General features: G+C 46.9%; 1 protein-coding gene across 1 annotated transcript; it reads right to left on the bottom strand.

Moving 5' to 3' along the window:
• Positions 1–954: 954 nt before the first annotated feature.
• On the bottom strand, positions 955–17,471 carry mrpl43 (mitochondrial ribosomal protein L43). Its single transcript, XM_078412809.1, has 3 exons — positions 17,273–17,471; positions 13,604–13,710; positions 955–1,606 (listed from the first exon to the last, which is right to left on the bottom strand). The coding sequence occupies exons 1-3, from the start codon at positions 17,401–17,403 to the stop codon at positions 1,398–1,400; spliced, it is 447 nt and encodes a 148-aa protein (XP_078268935.1). The 5' UTR covers positions 17,404–17,471; the 3' UTR covers positions 955–1,397.
• Between the last annotated feature and the right edge of the window lie 324 nt (positions 17,472–17,795).

The raw sequence follows: 17,795 nt of genomic DNA on the forward strand, positions 1-17,795 counted from the left end.
GGTGTCGAGGAAATGCGGCTCATGCTGTGTGGGACCGGCTCCCGGGAAGGATTACGGCGCCTGGGTCTGACAAGTACTTCCGGCTGAGGATTTCTGCACCTTGGAAGGTTCTAGAATTTAACTGAAGGCAGCTTTGTGAGGCAATACAATCGGATTTCACGCTGTTCTTGGGACCTGTGTGGTCAATTAGTTAAGTGACTGGCAGCATTTACAGGTAGTTTATGGAGTCTAATCTGAGCAAGTGCGGAGTTCAATTCGAACAAGTGTGAATCGAGTTTAATTTGAGCAAGTGCAAGGTGTTGCACTTTGGGAGGTAGAATGGGAGAGGAAAGGGAAATATACAATATGCAGTATGATCCTTAACAGTGCTGAACTTCTTCTTTCGCGTCCATCATCCATGTTTCAAATGTTACGTCACTGTCATCGTCCTTCGTGAAAAGGGCGCATGCTTCCGGGGACAATCAGTGGGAGCCATCACTTGTACAATAGAGGATGGTGGTAGCAGAATTAGCTCAGGACACTTCCAGTTTCCAGCCCCGTGACGTGGACACTTCTGCTATGGGGCCATGGTGTTGATGAAAATAGGTCATCTTCATGCCCTATCTTCATCAACACCGTGGCCCCAAAGCAGAAGCGTCCACCTTCAAGCCCATTACTTCCTGAAAGTGGCAACACCAGTAGATGGAGTGTAGGAAGGAGCTGCAGAAGCTAGTTTACACTGAAGATAGACACAAAATGCTGGAGTAAATCAGCGGCTCGATTGAAGGGTCTCCTATTGTCACCTATTCTTTTTTTCCAGAGATGCCACCTGACCTGCTGAGTGACTCCAGCACTTTGTGTCAACCTTTGATATAAACCAGCATCTGCAGTTCCTTCCTACACAATGACTTCATTGATTGTAAAGTGCACACGAGCATGAAAGACAGACTGAAAAGCTGGCTTTTGAGAAAAAAAAGTATTTATTGACAACATTGCATCAACATCGCGCCAATGAGTTGGAGGTGAAGAGTCTGAAATGCAAATAAGCAAGTTTAGATCAACTATTCTGAACAAATACTGAATGATTACACAATTATTCCTGTAAAACGGTACAGTGGTGCAGCCAGTGGAGCTGCTGCCTTTCGGCCCCAGCAACCATGGTTTGATGCAGACCTCCAATGCTGTTGGTGCAACGCTCACATATCTCCCCATGACTGTGTGGGTTTCCTCCACACTCCACACATCCCAACATTGTACAGTTTAGTATGTACATTGCCCCCGAGTGCATGGAGGAGTGGCTGGAGGTTTTCTTGTCATTTACAATCTCCTGCTGCTCAATACATTGGGGAGGGACGGATGTTTTGCTTCATTTAAACAGGAAAAAAACAGAATATGTCAACTCTGTTTCCGATGACCTGTCAGTCTTTCTTGAACTCTTGCACATTCAGGGCACTGGGCTTGTTGACGAAGGGATTCCATTGACCCTGAATGCTCGGGCTGTCGGTGTGAAAGGGCTTGCGGATGCGGATTTTGTCCAGACCTGACTCGGCGGCCATTTTCTGGATGAGCTGAGCAATCTCCTGTGGGGTCTTGGCGTTTAAAGACTCTTCTCTCACTGCTCCATTCACTGCAACAAGATGGGGACAGGAAACTAAATATTTACATGATTATACGTTTAAAATAAACAGAGGGCACTGCTGAATTATCAATACATTTAAATGAGGCGAGTCAGATTTCTGAAAAGTCCACAGTAATATAATTTAGCACAGTTAATCACTGCTCTCTACTCTCCTTTACATAACAAAATGACCATTTGGCCCATCCAACTTGTTGTACAATCTGCAAGAAAATAGCCAACTCTTGGCCTCATCTTTCTCCATCTATTCCCATTATGTCTTCCCTTTCCCACAACCTCTTTTACCCATGCTAATTCTTGCAAACTGTTAAATCTCTTACTTTTCCATTGATATGAAACATTAATTGTCCATTGATGCTGCCTGACCTGCTTAGTTTTACAGAAAAAGACACAAAGAGCCAGAATAACTCAGCGGGTCAGGCAGTATCTCTGGAGAACTTGGATAGGTCGCAACCTTTCTTCAGACTGGGAATAAAGGACAATTATACCCATTCCCATGTCAAATGCAAGCTAATGAGACTAGCCCAATATCCATGAGACTAGCCCAATGGACATGTTGGACTGAAGGGCCTGTTTCTGTGCTGTATAGTTCTAACATTCCATGACTCTATGGCAAAGTAATTAGAATGCAATATATAAGCAGGTTTATGGAATTTTGTTTGATTTCTCAGACATTATAGACTTGGTCCTACCAAACCCAGATGTATATGGAGTATAGGAAGGAACGGCAGATGCTGATTTACATCATAGACACAAAATGCTGGAGTAGCTCAGTGGGTCAGGCACTATCTTTGGAGAAAAGAAATAGGTTACATTTTGTGCTGAGACCCTTCTTCAGATTGAGTCGGGGAGAGGGAAACGATAGAGAAGGCGAATAGAACAAATAAATGAAAATAGCGAAAAGCAATGATGATCAAGGAAAGGTTATCCATGGACCATGGTTGGCTGTGGGGCAGGTGATAACGAGTAATACGGACAATGAAACGGAACAGGACAGCAGTGAAACTAATACGAAAACCAGGGTGGGGGAGGGAGGAGAAAGAGGGGATGCAAGAGTTATTGAAGTTAGAGAATTCAATATTGATACCGAAGATAGACACAAAAAGCTGGAGTAAGTAGGATAGGCAGCATCTCTGGAGAGAAGGAATGGGTGATGTTTAGGGTAGAGATCCTTTTTCAGACAATATTGATACCGCTGGGTTGTAAACTGTGAGTATTGAGATATGCACAGTACCAGGTCAGTTGTCAATCACTACAGGCCTGATAACGCTGCCAGACAGCAGTGTGATCAATACAGAGGTGACAAGGCAAGTGTATGGAGACACCAGAACATTAACGTTAGATTCCCTGCTCCCCTTCATTTCCAGCTGGGTTATCTCAGGCAACAATTCATCCTCAAGTAACACCACAAAACAGTTCCTGTGGTCGCCATCAAGTTGCTTCTGGGAATCTACTGTGCATAAACCTCTCGCGGCATAGCACTTCAAAAGTGTTGGCTGGGACACACTGAGGTGTAGCTGGTAGAGTTGCTGCCTCACAGCGCCGGAGACCTGGGTTTGATCCTGACTACTGGTGCAGTCAGGACGGAGTTTGCACGTTCTCCCTGTAACTGCGTGGGTTTTTTCCGGGAGCTCAGGTTTCTTCCAACACTCCAAAGTGGTAAGATTTGTAGGTTAATTGGCTTCAATAAGAATTGTAACTTGTCCCTAGTGTGTAGGATAGTCTATGGGGGTGATCGCTGGTTGGCACGGACTCAGTGGGCCAAAGGACATGTTTCCATGCTGTTCCTCTAAAGTATGTGTGTTTGTATATGTATGTTGTGGGTATGTTTATGTGTGTTTGCGCGAGCGGTGTTTCTGTGTGTGTTTTGTGTGTGTGTGTGTTTGTGCATGTACATATTTTTCTTTAAAATGACTGCCTCTTTTATTCCCCTGGAAGGTTTTGATGGGGATGAAGTACTTCATCCAGGGCTGCCAATTATTGGGTCGCTTCTGAAAATAAGTGCCTGTGTCCAAAATTAGCAGCTGGCTCTGACACTGCTCACCGAAGCATCGGTGTTTGAGTCGCTGCAGCTCAGGAGCTTCTTTGACTGATGAGAATGGAGAGGTCAATGAGCCTGTGTCTTTGTAACCATATCACGACAAATGTGTCATCAAACCTGCAAAGAATATTCCGATGCTTACTTAACCTTTTCTCACCCAGCTGCTACAAGCATTTTAGTCCCGAAACAGCAGCATTACAATGCCTCCTTATGTTGCTCTTTTATTTTATGATTTTAGGTAACGCCTTGGTTTTGATTATTTTGTTTAAATTATCTAGCACAGATTTTATCTATTAAAATATTCAGCCCCACCTCCAGCTCACTGTTGTCAATAAAAGCTCTCTTGGAAAAACACCTCAAGAGAGTTCCCCAAATGTAATAGAAATGAGAATGGAGTCAAACTGCTGGACATTTACTGTTGATTAATGTTAACGAGCTGTGTAAAGTTTCAATAAAGATTATTAGACTTTAGAGATACAGCGTGGAACCAGTCCCTTTTGCCCACTGAGTCCGTACTGACCAGCGATCGCCCCGTACACTAGTACTATCCTACACATCAGGGAAAATGTACAATTTACAGAGATAAATTAACTGACAAACCTGTACGTCGTTGGAGTGTGGAAGGAAACCGGAGCACCAGGAGAAAACCCATGTGGTCACAGGGAGAACTCTGTACAGACAGCACCCGTAGTCAAGATCGAACTCGGATCTCTGATGATGTAGGGCAGCAACTCTACCACTGCACCACCGTGCCGCAGATAATTGTCTAGAAAGAAATCCTGCCTGAAAATTAGATAGCAATAGCCTGCCTTGCAATAAAGATTGAGCTGCCGCTTTGGTTGTGATTTCTTGTCGGCTGATCAAGATGTGTGCTTAACGTCAAATGGTTCTTTAATTCCGCCCTGCCACCTCTCCACTCTCAGAACAACATTGCAGTTCCATGGTGAGTCTATCCATCATGTGACCAAGTGCTTTGTATGTCAAGTTTTATCTCCACCATCTCCAACGGTTCAACTTTGTTGGAACAAAGAGCTGCAGATGCTGGTTGATGCACAAAAATATACAAAATGCTGACATTATTCAGTGTGTCAGGCAACAATGGAGAACATAGATGGGTGGCGTTTCAGATCAAGATCATTCTTCAAACATTGTGGGGGGGGGGGGGGGAGGGAAGAGGGGTGGGTTGTGGAGTAATCATTGCCACAGGGGCTCCTTCACCTTGAGCTCCCTAATCAAATCTGGTTCATTGCACAGCATCAAATCGAGAATTGCCTCTTTGAATAGGATCTCGACCTGAAACGTCATCTATCCATGCTCTCCATGGATGCTCCCTGACCCGCTGAATTACCCCAGCATTTTGTGTCTACGTTTGGCTCTTTCTTAATGGGCCCGATCACAAGCTGCTCTTAGAAGCCATCTCGTAGAGCTCTTCCCTTTCCCGCTTTCTTCTCCCTCTCTAAAATCAGTCTGAGGAAGGGCCTTGACCCGAAATGTCACCTACCCACATTCTCCAGAGATGCTGCCTGACCCGCTGAGTTATTTCAACTTTGTTAATTTTTGACAAGGGGAACAGGTGCGAGCTAAGGGTCACAATGCTACTCTTCAGGCCTGACCACACGAAATGTGCCCAAGGCCAGTTTACATCTATTCACAAAATGCTGGAGTAACTCAGCAGGTCAGGCAGCATCTCGGGAGAGAAGGAATGGGTGACGTTCCAGTATACATCTGTCAACAAATACAACTCCACGTTCAGCCGTGACTGATGCTGGTGCTCACTAGACTGCCAGTCAGGTGTTCTTCAGAGGCCTCCATTTTAAATCTCTCAGTGGCCTGACACCTTGCTATCTCTAACCTGCTGCAACCTCTGTCCAATCTCTCAGCAAAACGCAATAAACAGGGGCAGCATTCTGCCCCTCGGGCCTGCTTTGCAGTAAGTAGGGTTGTGGCTGATCTTTCACCCCAGCACCCATACCAATGCCATCTCAGCTCGATTTCCCTCTCTTCCTCGGACTCCAATGTTTTTTTTAAATCCTCATCGTAGGTTGCTGTTCATCCTTAACTCCTCCAAGTCTTCCATATTCCCTCTTATTTGATCCTTCCTTAAATCATAGTTCTTCACTGGAACAAACTGCACAGATTGGAGCTGAAATATTATTTTATTTTTAAAAAGACAAAGTGTTGGAGTAACTCAACTGGTCAAGCAGCATCTGTGGAGGACATGGATAGGTGATGTTTCTGGTTCAGACCCGAAACATCACCTATCCGTGTTCTCCAGAGATGCGGCCTGCCCTGCTGAGTTACTCCAACAGTTTGTGTCCTTTTTTTCTAAATCAGAATCTGCAGTTCCTTGTGCCTCTGTTATTTAATTGAGATGTTTAGAAAATAGCTAAGTGTTCTTATATCCCTGTTTGGTGACTTGCTGCCCCCTTGTGGAATCAAGGAAAATTGACCGAGAGCCCCAGATCTGCGCCTGAAGAACGATGAACTTTAAACATCTCAGTAAGACAAAATTCCTGTCCAATCGCAATTTGATGCACATGTATAGCAAGCACAAAGAGGTGACAACACAGTGGCGCAGCAGTAGAGTTGCTGCCTTACAGTGTCTGCGATCTGGGTTCGATCCTGACTATTGATGCTGTCTGTATGGAGTTGTACATTCTCCCTGTGACCATGTGGGTCTTCTCTGGGTGCTCTGGTTTCCTCCCATATTCCAAAGACGCAGTTTTATAGGTTCATAAATTGGCTTTGGTAAAAAAAAAATTGTAAATTGTCTCCGGTGTGTAGGAATAGTGCAAGTGTACGGGGTGATCTCTGGTCGGCACCAACTCGGTGAGCCAAATGGCCTGTTTTCGCACTGTAGCTCGAAAGTCTAATTCATTCTAGAGAAAGTGTTAAAATCAGGAGGCGTAATGAAAGAAAATGATTTAAGGAAGGATAAAATGAGAGGGAAGATGGGAGAGTTAGAAAAGTTCACGGAAACAGCAGCCTATGAGGAAGAAGTCAAATTTATAAAATCCTTGGCCATTCTTTCTCTCCTTCATGCTCTTTCTCATTTCCGCTCTACACCTTTCTTCAATTTTTGTGCATATTGCAGTTCTTGCAACTCTTTCAAGAAACGGTTGATTTGTGCAAAGCTGAAAGCTCTCTAAGCAGCCGACAGCTCACCAGATAGGGAGCGGATGAAGAAGCAGCAGCCCGATTCGACTGTTTTGCACTTCAAAACTGACAGCTCTCTGCTTGGCACTGGTAAAGAAACTTGCAGCCGAGCCAGCTGAAACCAATCCCGTGAACGACCTGTCTGGCTTTGTGGAAGGTTTACCAGAGCAGCTCCAAGACCCGTCCCACTCAGCATGTCTCTACACACCTTTACTAACTGATATTTATGATTTGCCTGGCATGTGGAAAGCAAATTCTGACAAGTTTCTGTGTTGGTATCAGATGACAAAGGCATCAGCCTCTATAAAGAGGAAACACGCTGTAGCTACAGAATACTGTACTCGTTAATCACAACAGGGGCATGGACACACTGTAGGCAACTGGACACGGGGCTAACACCAATGCCACTGACCATGGCATGAAGGATGCGTTAGCATTCAGTGGTCAACCCCTCTATGGACATAAGCAGCTCCAAGTAATGTTTCAGCCTATGGATCTTCAGGTCATCAAACCTTGCTGTGGTACGCAAGCACTTCAGACTCTGGCTGCTCATAGTTCGCACTGTGGACCCCACTAGTATTCCTGACCCAAGCTGGCACTGTCACACATGGGCGGCACGGTGGCACAGCGGTAGAGTTGCTCCCTTTCAGCGCCAGAGACCCGGGTTCAATCCTGACACTGGGTGCTGTCTGTACAGAGTTTGTATGTTCTTCCCAAGACCATGTGGTTTTCTCCGGGTGCTCCGGTTTCCTCCCACACTCCAAAGACGTACAGGTCTGTAGGTTAATTGGCTTTGGTAAAAATAGTAAATTGCCCATTGTGTGTGGGGTAGCGCTTGTGTGCATGGGGATTGCTGGTCGGCGCCGACTCGGTGGGTTGAAGGACGTTTTTTCGTGCTGTATCTCTGAACTAAAGTAAAAATCTATCCCACACTGTGGACACCCACTGTTCCTGACCCGAGCTGGCACTGGTCACACACCTCGAGGGGCCAGTAGGAGAACGTTGGATAAAGGGCTGGTAGGAGAACTGGAGGGAGTCTAACCTTCCGTGCTTTCAAGGTTGGCTGCGGGACGTACCCATCCATGGCACGAAGGCTGAATGCCTGGAGAGGAGAAAAAGGTCGGCTCGCTGGCAATCTGAATGAAATGATGGCTGCAACGGGCCTTTATGGCCAGTTGCAGCTTGGACTATGTACAATGGCGCCAAAATCTGGTGACTATTGCATATGGAGGCAGTGGGCTATTGGGTATCCATAATCGAGGATAGTCTTAACGTATGGCAATAATCGCACGGATCTACATGCAGAAAATGTTCGACGGCTGTCAGTGGGTCCGGCAGCATCCCTGGAGAACATGGATAGACGATGTTTTGAGATGGGACCCCTCTTCGGGCTCTTTTGTTGAAGAGTGTGTGAGGTGTCTTGGATGTAGGTGGGAGAGATTGGACAAGGGGGTTAAAATGGAAACAAGGTATGTGGAGATGATTTCCGTGGGGCAGGAGCAGGCAGAAACAATTGTTCTGCCAGGGTAGTCCTGTTTGTGGATTTTGGCGAGGAGATAGAACAGGGCAGTGCAGGGCTGGCGGACGATAAGGTTGGAGGCTGTGGCAATGGGATCAGACACAGTTTGGGAGATGATGACTAGGTGTTCGTCAGTGGGGTCATGGTCAAGGGATAGGTATAAAAACGTCACCAATCCATATACTGCCTGACCTGCTGAGTTACTCCAGCACTTTGTGCCTTTCTTTGTAAACCAGCAACTGCAGTTCCTTGTTTCTACAATGTTGATACATTGGTTTTAATTTTCTAAAATTCACTGTATTCAGGGAAGGTACCATAGATTGGAAAATACAAATGCGACTCCCCAATTCAGAGAGAGAGAGAGAGACAGGCAGGGGGAGAGGCAGAAGAAAGAGGCAGAGAGAGAGGCAGCAGTTTAACATTTATGAAATGGAAAATTTCAGAAGTTATTACTAAAAATGTTGCAGCAGAGCTCTTAGAAAAAAAATTGCGGTATTCTGACCAAAATCACCATGGTGACAGAAGGAAGTGCAGATGCTGGATCATGGTTTTGTGAAAGGGAAATCATACTTTACCAATTTAAGAAGTAACATGTGATGTGGCTGAAGCGAAAGCAGAATGTTCAGGAGGTATTTGTTAAGGTGCAACAGGATTTACTGCGTAAAATAAAAAACTCCTGATGTATATCAGCATGGAGGTTTGGCTGGCAAACGGGTAACAGAGACTGGCAAGGTGAAATAAGTGGTGTATCAAGGGATCAGTGCGGGGGCTCCACCTTCTTTCAATTTATATAAATAACTTTGACAAAGGATCCAAAAGTAAATCAGTAAGGATCCATAAGACACAGAAGCAGAGTTAAGCCATTCGGCCCATCGCATCTGCTCCACCTTTCGATTATGAATGGTCTATAATCCCTCTTAACCTCATTCTCCTGCCTTCTCCCCGCATCCTTTGGCACACTTATTACCCTTAGGAACTTAAAAAATCTATAAATTATTTTTAAACGTTTTCCCTTTCTGCCTCAATTCAGCAACTAGGGCAACCTATAATAGGAGAGATAGCACCAAAAAATGGTGGCTAGATTGTTGTTTAAGATAAAAAATCTACCTGATCTAACCTGCACACAACTCACAAAGGTATGGTTGCCCACTAAAATGTCTGAACAAGTCTACACTTGTGCAGGGCTTGAAGAATTGGTTCCTTCCAGAGACACCCACATTCCCATGAAAGAAAGAAATTGTTGGGGACCTTTTTGGATTTCAGAGAATAAGATTTGCATGTCCAAGCATCACCTTTCACAATAAACACAAGGCAGCTATTATAACTCTACAGCAACAACAAAATAATTCAATACCGCAAATGCAAATGTGGAATGGTTAAAGTTCTGAGTTCACCAGAAAGTCCCTCTCGGTAAAGACAGGGTATTCCTTTGGTCTCCTGACTTGAGCGTTGTGCATGACAATAGACTTTTGACTCCCAATGTAGAACCCTCAAACTGTCCCTGTGCAAAGATCAGGAAGGAGCAAGTGCAGTCCAACAGCAGTATCCTTCCAGTTTCTGGAACAGTTTCTTCCCAATTGTTACCAGCTAACTGAACCTCTCCCAATGAGAGATCGGTGTTGACCTCCTATCTACAGGTTATACTGTTTATCCTGCCTATGTGCACTGTGAACGTCTTGATTGTAATCATGTAGTCTTTTTGCTGACTGAATAGATCGCAACAAAAGGCTTTTCACTGTACATCAGTGCATAGTCATACAGCATGGACACAAGCCCTTCGGCCCAACTTGCCCATGCCAACCAACATGCCCCATCCACACTAGTTCCACCTGCCTGCGCTTGACCCATAACCCTCTAAACCAGCCCTGTCCATGTACCTGTTCAATTGTTTATTAAATGCCATTATAGAACCTGCCCCAACTACCTACTCCAGCAGTTTGTTCCATACGCCCACTACCCTTTGTGTAAAAAAGTTACCTCTTGTGTTCCTATTAAATGTTTCCCTCCTCACCTTAAGCCTATGCCATCTGGTTCTCGATTCCCCCACTCTTGGCAAAAGACTGTAGATTTACCTGATCTATTCCTCTCATAATTGTGCACACCTCTATCCTCCTGCGCTCCAATGAATAAAGTCCTAACCTGCTCAACCTCATCCTACAGCTCTGGCCCTTGAGTCCTGGCAACATCCTTGTAAATACTCACTGCACCCTTTCCAGCTTGACAATATTTTTTCTCTAACATGGTGACAAAATCTAAACACAATGCTCTAAACGTGGCCTCACCAATGTCTCATATAACTATAACATGACCTCCCAAATTCTATACTCAATATTCTGACCGGTGAAGGCCAATGTGCCGAAAAAAAATTTAATCACCGATTTTACCTGTGATGCCACTTTCAAGGAACTATGAACCAGCACTCCTAGATCTCTCTGCTCTACAACACTCTCCAGAACTCTACCATTCACTGTGTAGGTCCTGCCCTTGTTAAACTTCCCAAAATGCAACACATCACATTTCTTTGTATTAAAGTCCAATACATGTGACATTAATTATAAACTAAACGTCACAGATGCCATAGATGTTTTTCAGGGGAAAACTACTTTGTGAGTTAGAAGAAATTAAAATTGCATTTTTAAAGTATTTTCTCAATGTTCAAAGCGCCTTTACAGTCAGCGATGTTCTTTTGAAGGACTGTCACTGCCAAAAACTGGATATCATGCCTTGTCATAGAAAAATAGGTGCAGGAGTAGGCCATTCGGCACTTCCAGCCAACATCGCCATTCAATATAATCCTGGCTGATCATCTAAAATCTGGACCCTGTTCCTGCTTTTCCCCATATCCCTTGATTCCTTTAGCCCCAAGAGCTAAATCTAACTCCCTCTTGAAAACATCCAGTGAATTGGCCGCCACTGCCTTCTGTGGCAGAGATTTCCACAGATTCACAACTCTGGGTGAATTTTTTTCTCCTCATCTCAGTCCTAAATGGCCTACCCTTTATTCTTGAATGGTGACCCCTAGTTCTGGATTCCCCCTACATCAGGAACATTTTTCCTGCAACTAGCCTGTCCAATCCTTTAAGAATTTTATATTTTAAACATTGAGAAAATACTTTAAAAATGCAATTTTAATTAAAGTCTTTCCACAGCTCGATCTGGCATGTTTCCTGTGTCATTGAAAAAGATTTACATGGCAATTTTGCACATCCTTTTCTGTGTGCCCTAAAGCAAGGACTGCAGTACGTTTGAAGTGCGGCCAGGTCAGGACAATAATTATGAGCAGGTTAGTCGGTGGTTCACAGACAGAAAGATAGAACAGTGTAGAAAAAGACCAACACTGGTTTCGGATCACAGCTAGGGTGGGCGTGTGGTAATAGTGGGCCCTGCCCAGCCCATTTCAAAGTCATTTACCATGTCATTGAGATTTAATACAGATGCTCCTCGACTTGCGATGCTTCGACTTACGATATTTCGACTTGTACGATGGTGCAAAAGCGATACACATTCAGTAGAAACCATACTTCGAATGTTGATCTTTTCCCGGGCTAATGTAAGTGTTCTGAGCAGTTTAAGTGGGCGCACGGTGGCGCAGTCGTTAGAGTTGTTGCCTTACAGCGAATGCAGTGCCAGAGACCTGGGTTAGATCCCGACTATAGGTGCTATCTGTACGGAGTTTTTATGTTCTCCCCGTGACTTGCGTGGGTTTTCACCGAGATTTTCGGTTTCCTCCCACACTCCAAAGACGTACAGGTATGTAGGTTAATTGGCTTGGTAAATGTAAAAATCGTCCCTCGTGGGTATAGGATAGTGTGTGGGGATCGCTGGTCAGCCCGGATCCGGTGGGCCAGATGTTTGGTAGGTTAGGTGCATTAAATGCATTTTCGACGTACGATATTTTCGATTTACGATGGGTTTATCGTAATGTAACCCCATCGTAAGTCGAGGAGCACCTATACTGGGTTTAGGCACCATCTTGTGGTCAAAAGCTGCACTGCAAGACCACTGCGAGAAATAAGAGAACCATTAGCAAGCCCCAGAGCTGCAGAGGGACTGCAGTCCCAGAAAAACTATCCATATCACGATTTTCTGATTTGTGAATTCTGCAAGGTGCATTTCCATTACATAAACGGCCACAATGCGAGGTTGGCTGCACAGTGAAAATTACACAAGGCTGAATTGAGAAAGTGAATTAGGGTGATGAGGGAGAAAGAATAAGCTGGCTTTTCTTGATCCTCCCCCTTCCTATGCCTTCCCTCTTCCCGCTGTGCACCCATTTCTCCCACTATCCCACACCCCCCCCCCTTTTTTCCCCAGTCCACTTCCACATAACTATCCCTCTTCTTTTATCCCACCACTATCCCCTTCCACTTATTTCCCCCCCAAACTTTACATTTCACTCCTCTGCTCTCTTTATCTTACACCTTTTTGACTTCTTTTATCGCTGGCCTTTGTCCACCCATCTGCCAATCAAATCCCCTCACCTGTATTCACCCATCATTTGCCTGGCTTTGTCCCTTCCCCCACCTTCCTTCCAGCTTTATTGCCCCACTCCTAAAATCAGTCTGAAGAAGGGTCCTGACCTGAAACGCCAATTATCCATGTTCTCCTGCTTGACCTGCTGAGTTACTCAAAGATTTTGTGTCTTTTTTTAGGACTGATTGGCATTGTTTTTAAAAAAGCTGGCACATGAATGACCTATCTCTCTGTGCTGTTAGATAGCTGAGAAGCACTACATTTGATAAGAGGCAGAGAAGAGGGCATGAAGTAGCAAAGGGCCAAGATGCAAGATGGCAGATTGCTTGAACCGACATCCACTTGTGTTATGGACAGGACTGATCAAGGCCTGGATAGAGTGGATGTGGAGAGGACTAGTGGGAGAGTCTAGAACCAGAGGCCATCGCATTAGAATAAAAGGTTGCAGCTTTAGAAAGATGAGGAGGAATTTCTTTAGTCAGAGGGTGGTGAATCTGTGGAATTTATTGCCACAGACAGCTGTGGAAGCAGAGTCATTGGGTATTTTTAAGTCAGAGATTGACAGATTCTCGATTACCAAGGGTGTCAAGGATTATGGAGGGAAGGCAGGAATGGGGTTGAGAGGGAAAGAAAGATCAGCCATGATTGAATGGTGGAGTAGACTCGATGGGCTAAATTGCCGAATTCTGCTCATATGACATGAACATATAAATTTAGCCTGGGATTTTCTAACGCCGGGAATATACTATTTTCCGTTTGCAGTGTTCTTGGGATTGGGAGCAGCGCTCCAGCTACTCACAGTATTCCCCAACCAGCTTTGGAACGTAGCACTTCTTTTGAGTGACGTAGACCACAATCCCAGGATTCTGCCTTGCAAAATCGATCACGCCTTCTTCAATGTACTCTCTGCAAGGGGCCAAAGGACAAGGATGTACTTTAGAAGCATTGAAAGACAAGCAAAGACAGGAACAGAAGAGTTGCCGTGAAAAATCAGTGCCTTTGAGGACTCTGCAAATATAGCTCTTCTCAGACCATGCCTCACAAACAAGGTGACAAATCCCTCAACATGGCAGATTTGCACGGTGTTCTAGATTGTCATATGTTCACCACCCGTGAGGAGATTCTTGATCTCTCTATAAGAAAGCACTCGGACTGATTTTCTGAAGGTGTCATAGAGTCATACAGCATAAAAACAGGCCCTTCGGCACAACTTGCCAATGCCGACCAATCTACTCTAGTCCCACCTGCCTGCGTTTGGCCCAAATCCCTCTAAACCTATCCTATCCATGTGCCTGTCTAAATGTTTCTTATCTGCTGTGGTAGTACATGCCTCAACTACCTCCTCAGGCAGCTTGTTCCATATACCTACCACCCTTTGTTAAAAAAAATTGCCCCTCAGGTTCCTAACAAATCATTCCCCCATCACCTTAAACCTATGACCTCTGGTTCTCAATTCCCCCACATTGGGTAAAAGACCCTGCGGGTATATGAAATAGACGGGGTAGATGCACAGTCTCTTGCCCAGAGTAGGGAAGTCAAGAACCAGAGGACATAGGTTTAGAGTGAAAGGGAAAAAATGCAATAGGAATCTGAGGGGTGACTTTTTCCACAGAGGGTGGTGGGAGTATAGAACGGAGGCAGCAGTTGAGGCCGGTACTATCGCAAAGTTTAAGAAATATATGGACAGGTACATGGATAGGATAGGTTTAGAGGGATATGGGCCAAATGCAGGCAGGTGGGACTAGTGTAGATGGGGCATTTTGGTCGGTGCGGGTAAGTAGGGCTGATGGGCCTGTTTCCACGCTGTATGATTCTAAGACTCTATTTAAAATAAAAAATGTAATAAAAAGGATCTGCAGATGCTGATGTATAAAACAGATAGACACAAAATGCTGTTGTCACTCAGCGAGTCTGGCAGCATCACTGGAGAAAATGGATGTTTCAAGTCAGAACCCTCCTTCAGACGGATTGTAGTAGGGAGAGTGAGGGGTAAACTGGAAGTGAAGAAAATCGGTTCCGGCATCAGATAACCCTCGGGCAAGGAGGTTCCCTGATAGCTCCCCTGTTGGCTAGATGCAGATGTGAGCCCGAGAGAGATACATCCTTGCAAACTGTGGAACTGGTTAACTGTCACCGTGGAGGAAGAGGTTGTTTGGGGAGGGGGGGGGGGGGGAAATGCTGTTACTGCGGTGGTGGTGGAGGCAGATAAGATAGTGGTGTTTAAGGCTAGGACTTTATTCGCAGGTGGGCGGAACCTTTTCCCCTGGGTGGAAGTGTCCCACACTAGGGGGCATAGCCACAAGGTGACAATAGACAATAGGTGCAGGAGGAGGCCATTCGGCCCTTCGAGCCAGCACCACCATTCAATGTGATCATGGCTGATCATTCTCTATCAGTACCCCGTTCCTGCCTTCTCCCCATACCCCCTGACTCCGCTATCCTTAAGAGCTCTATCTAGCTCTCTCTTGAATGCATTCAGAGAATTGGCCTCCACTGCCTTCTGAGGCAGTGAATTCCACAGATTCACAACTCACTGACTGAAAAAGTTTTTCCTCAGGGGTGAGAGGGGGAAGGTTTAAAGGAGATGTGTGGGGTAAGGTTTTTTTACACAGAGGTGCTGGGTGCTTGGAATGCGCTGCCAGAGGTGGTGGTGGAGGGAGATGCGTTCGTGGCATTTGATAGGCTTTTAGATAATAATAATAATAATAATACATTTTATTTATATAGCGCTTTTCATATACTCAAAGACGCTTTACAGAGATTTTGAGAACATAGGGGAAATGAATAAATAGATAAATAAGTAAATAAATAAATGAACAGAGAAAGGAGACAGAAGGTGAGGTGACCTTCAGTGGTTGAAGGCAGTACTGAACAGGTGAGACTTCAGCGATGTTTTGAATGTGGTGAGTGTGGGGGAGTCTCTAACGGTTTGGGGTAGTGAGTTCCATAGGGTGGGAGCAGCGATGGAGAAAGCCCTGTCCCCCCAGGATCTGAGTTTAGTCCGGATGTGGGGGGATAGGAGATTGGCAGCGGCAGAGCGGAGGGTGCAGGTGGGAGTGTGCCTGTGGAGGAGGTCGGTCAGGTAGGATGGGGCCAGGTTATGGAGGGCTTTGTAGGTTATGAGGAGGATTTTGTACTGGATTCTCTGGGGGATGGGGAGCCAGTGGAGTTTATAAAGGACGGGGGTGATGTGGTCACGGATCGAGGTGTGTGTGAGTAGACGGGCAGCGGAGTTTTGAATGTATTGAAGTTTATTGATGATTTTTGAGGGTGCGCCATAGAGGAGGCTGTTGCAGTAGTCCAGACGGGAGGTGATGAAGGCGTGGATGAGGGTTTCTGCAGCTGTGGAGGAGAGGGATGGACGGAGACGGGCAATGTTTTTGAGGTGGAAGAAGGCTGTCTTTGTGATGTGTTTGATGTGTTTGTCGAAGGAGAGGGTTTGATCAAGGATGATTCCAAGATTCCGGATGTGAGGTGAGGTGGATACTGGGAGACCATCAATGTTGAGGATGAAGTTTTGGGTGGATTTGGTGAGCATTTTTGGACCAATGATAATGATTTCAGATTTGTTGCAATTGAGTTTGAGGAAGTTTGATTGAACCCAAGATTTTATTTCAGTAATGCAGTTTGTCAGTGTAGAGTGTGTGGTGGAGGAGATTGACTTGGTGGAGATGAGGAGCTGGATATCATCGGCGAAGCAGTGGAAGTTGAGACCATGACGGCGGATTAATTGACCAAGGGGGAACAGGTAGAGGATGAAGAGGAGGGGGCCAAGGACTGAGCCTTGGGGGACACCTTGGGGGAGGGGAGCGGTGGGGGATTTACAGTTGTTAGAGGGAATGGAGTGATATGGCTCATGAGCAAGCAGGTGTGTAGTTTACATTGGCACCAGTGTCAGCACAGACACGGTGGGCTGAAGGGCCCTGTTCCTGTACAATGTCCTGATGGGGTCAAGCTGAGGCGGGCACCCCCGGGCTAGCATGGAGGATCCGGGCTGAAGGACCTGTCCCTGTGCAGTGCGGAGGCGGGCACTCCGGGGCTAGCATGGAGGATCCGGGCCGAAGAGCCTGTGCGTTGTTCTGATGGCAACAAGCTGCGGTGGCCAGCATGGAGGAGCCGGGCCGAAGGGTCTGTCCCTGTGTTGTTCAGGGCTCCAATGGGGAGACGAGCGGCTGCGGGCACTCCAGGGCTAGTACGGAGGATCCGGGCCGAAGGACCTGTCCCTGTGCAGTGCTGAGGCGGGCTAGCATGGAGGAGCCGGGCCGAAGGACCTGTCCCTGTGCAGTGCTGAGGCGGGCTAGCATGGAGGAGCCGGGCCGAAGGACCTGTCCCTGTGCAGTGCTGAGGCGGGCTAGCATGGAGGAGCCGGGCCGAAGGACCTGTCCCTGTGCAGTGCTGAGGCTGGCACCCACGGGCTAGCATGGAGGAGCCGGGCCGAAGGGCCTGCCGTCGCGTTCCCGCCACTGACCTGACCCCCCTGCTGCCCGGGGCGCGGCCGCTGAGCACGATGCTGATCCGCTTGAGTTGGCAGAGGTGGCGGCCCAGGCCGTTGTGGAGGACGCTGCCGAGGAAGCGGCTGGCGGTGCCGCGGGCCGTCATGTCGCCGCCAACCGCCGGAAACCAAGGGCGGCGTCACTCCACCCCCCCCTCCTCCGCCGTGCGTGTCGCGTCACTCCACCCTCTCCGCCGTGCGTGTCGCGTCACTCAACCCCCTCCGCCGTGCGTGTCGCGTCACTCCACCCCCCCCTCCTTCTCCGCCGTGCGTGTCGCGTCACTCCACCCCCTCCGCCGTGCGTGTCGCGTCACTCCACCCCCCCCCTCCGCCGTGTGTGTCGCGTCACTCCACCCCCTCTGCCGTGCGTGTCGCGTCACTTCACCCCCCCCGCCGTGAGTGTCCGCGTCACTTCACACCCCGCCCTGCGTGTTCGCGTCACTCCACCCCCCCCGCCGTGCGTGTCGCGTCACTACACCCCCTCCGCCGTGCGTGTCTG

The sequence above is a fragment of the Rhinoraja longicauda genome, chromosome 16 (assembly GCF_053455715.1).
Source record: "Rhinoraja longicauda isolate Sanriku21f chromosome 16, sRhiLon1.1, whole genome shotgun sequence".
Lineage (NCBI taxonomy): Eukaryota > Metazoa > Chordata > Chondrichthyes > Rajiformes > Arhynchobatidae > Rhinoraja > Rhinoraja longicauda.

Bases quoted from the DNA above. Each gene is read 5' to 3' on its own strand.
- mrpl43 (XM_078412809.1), bottom strand. From the start codon at position 17,403: ATGACGGCCCGCGGCACCGCCAGCCGCTTCCTCGGCAGCGTCCTCCAC. The intron at 13,711-17,272 runs GTCAGTGGCGGG...GGCCCCTTGCAG, and splicing joins CCGGGCAGCAGGGGGGTCAG to AGAGTACATTGAAGAAGGCG. The intron at 1,607-13,603 runs GTGAGTAGCTGG...ATCTTGTTGCAG, and splicing joins AAAGCTGGTTGGGGAATACT to TGAATGGAGCAGTGAGAGAA.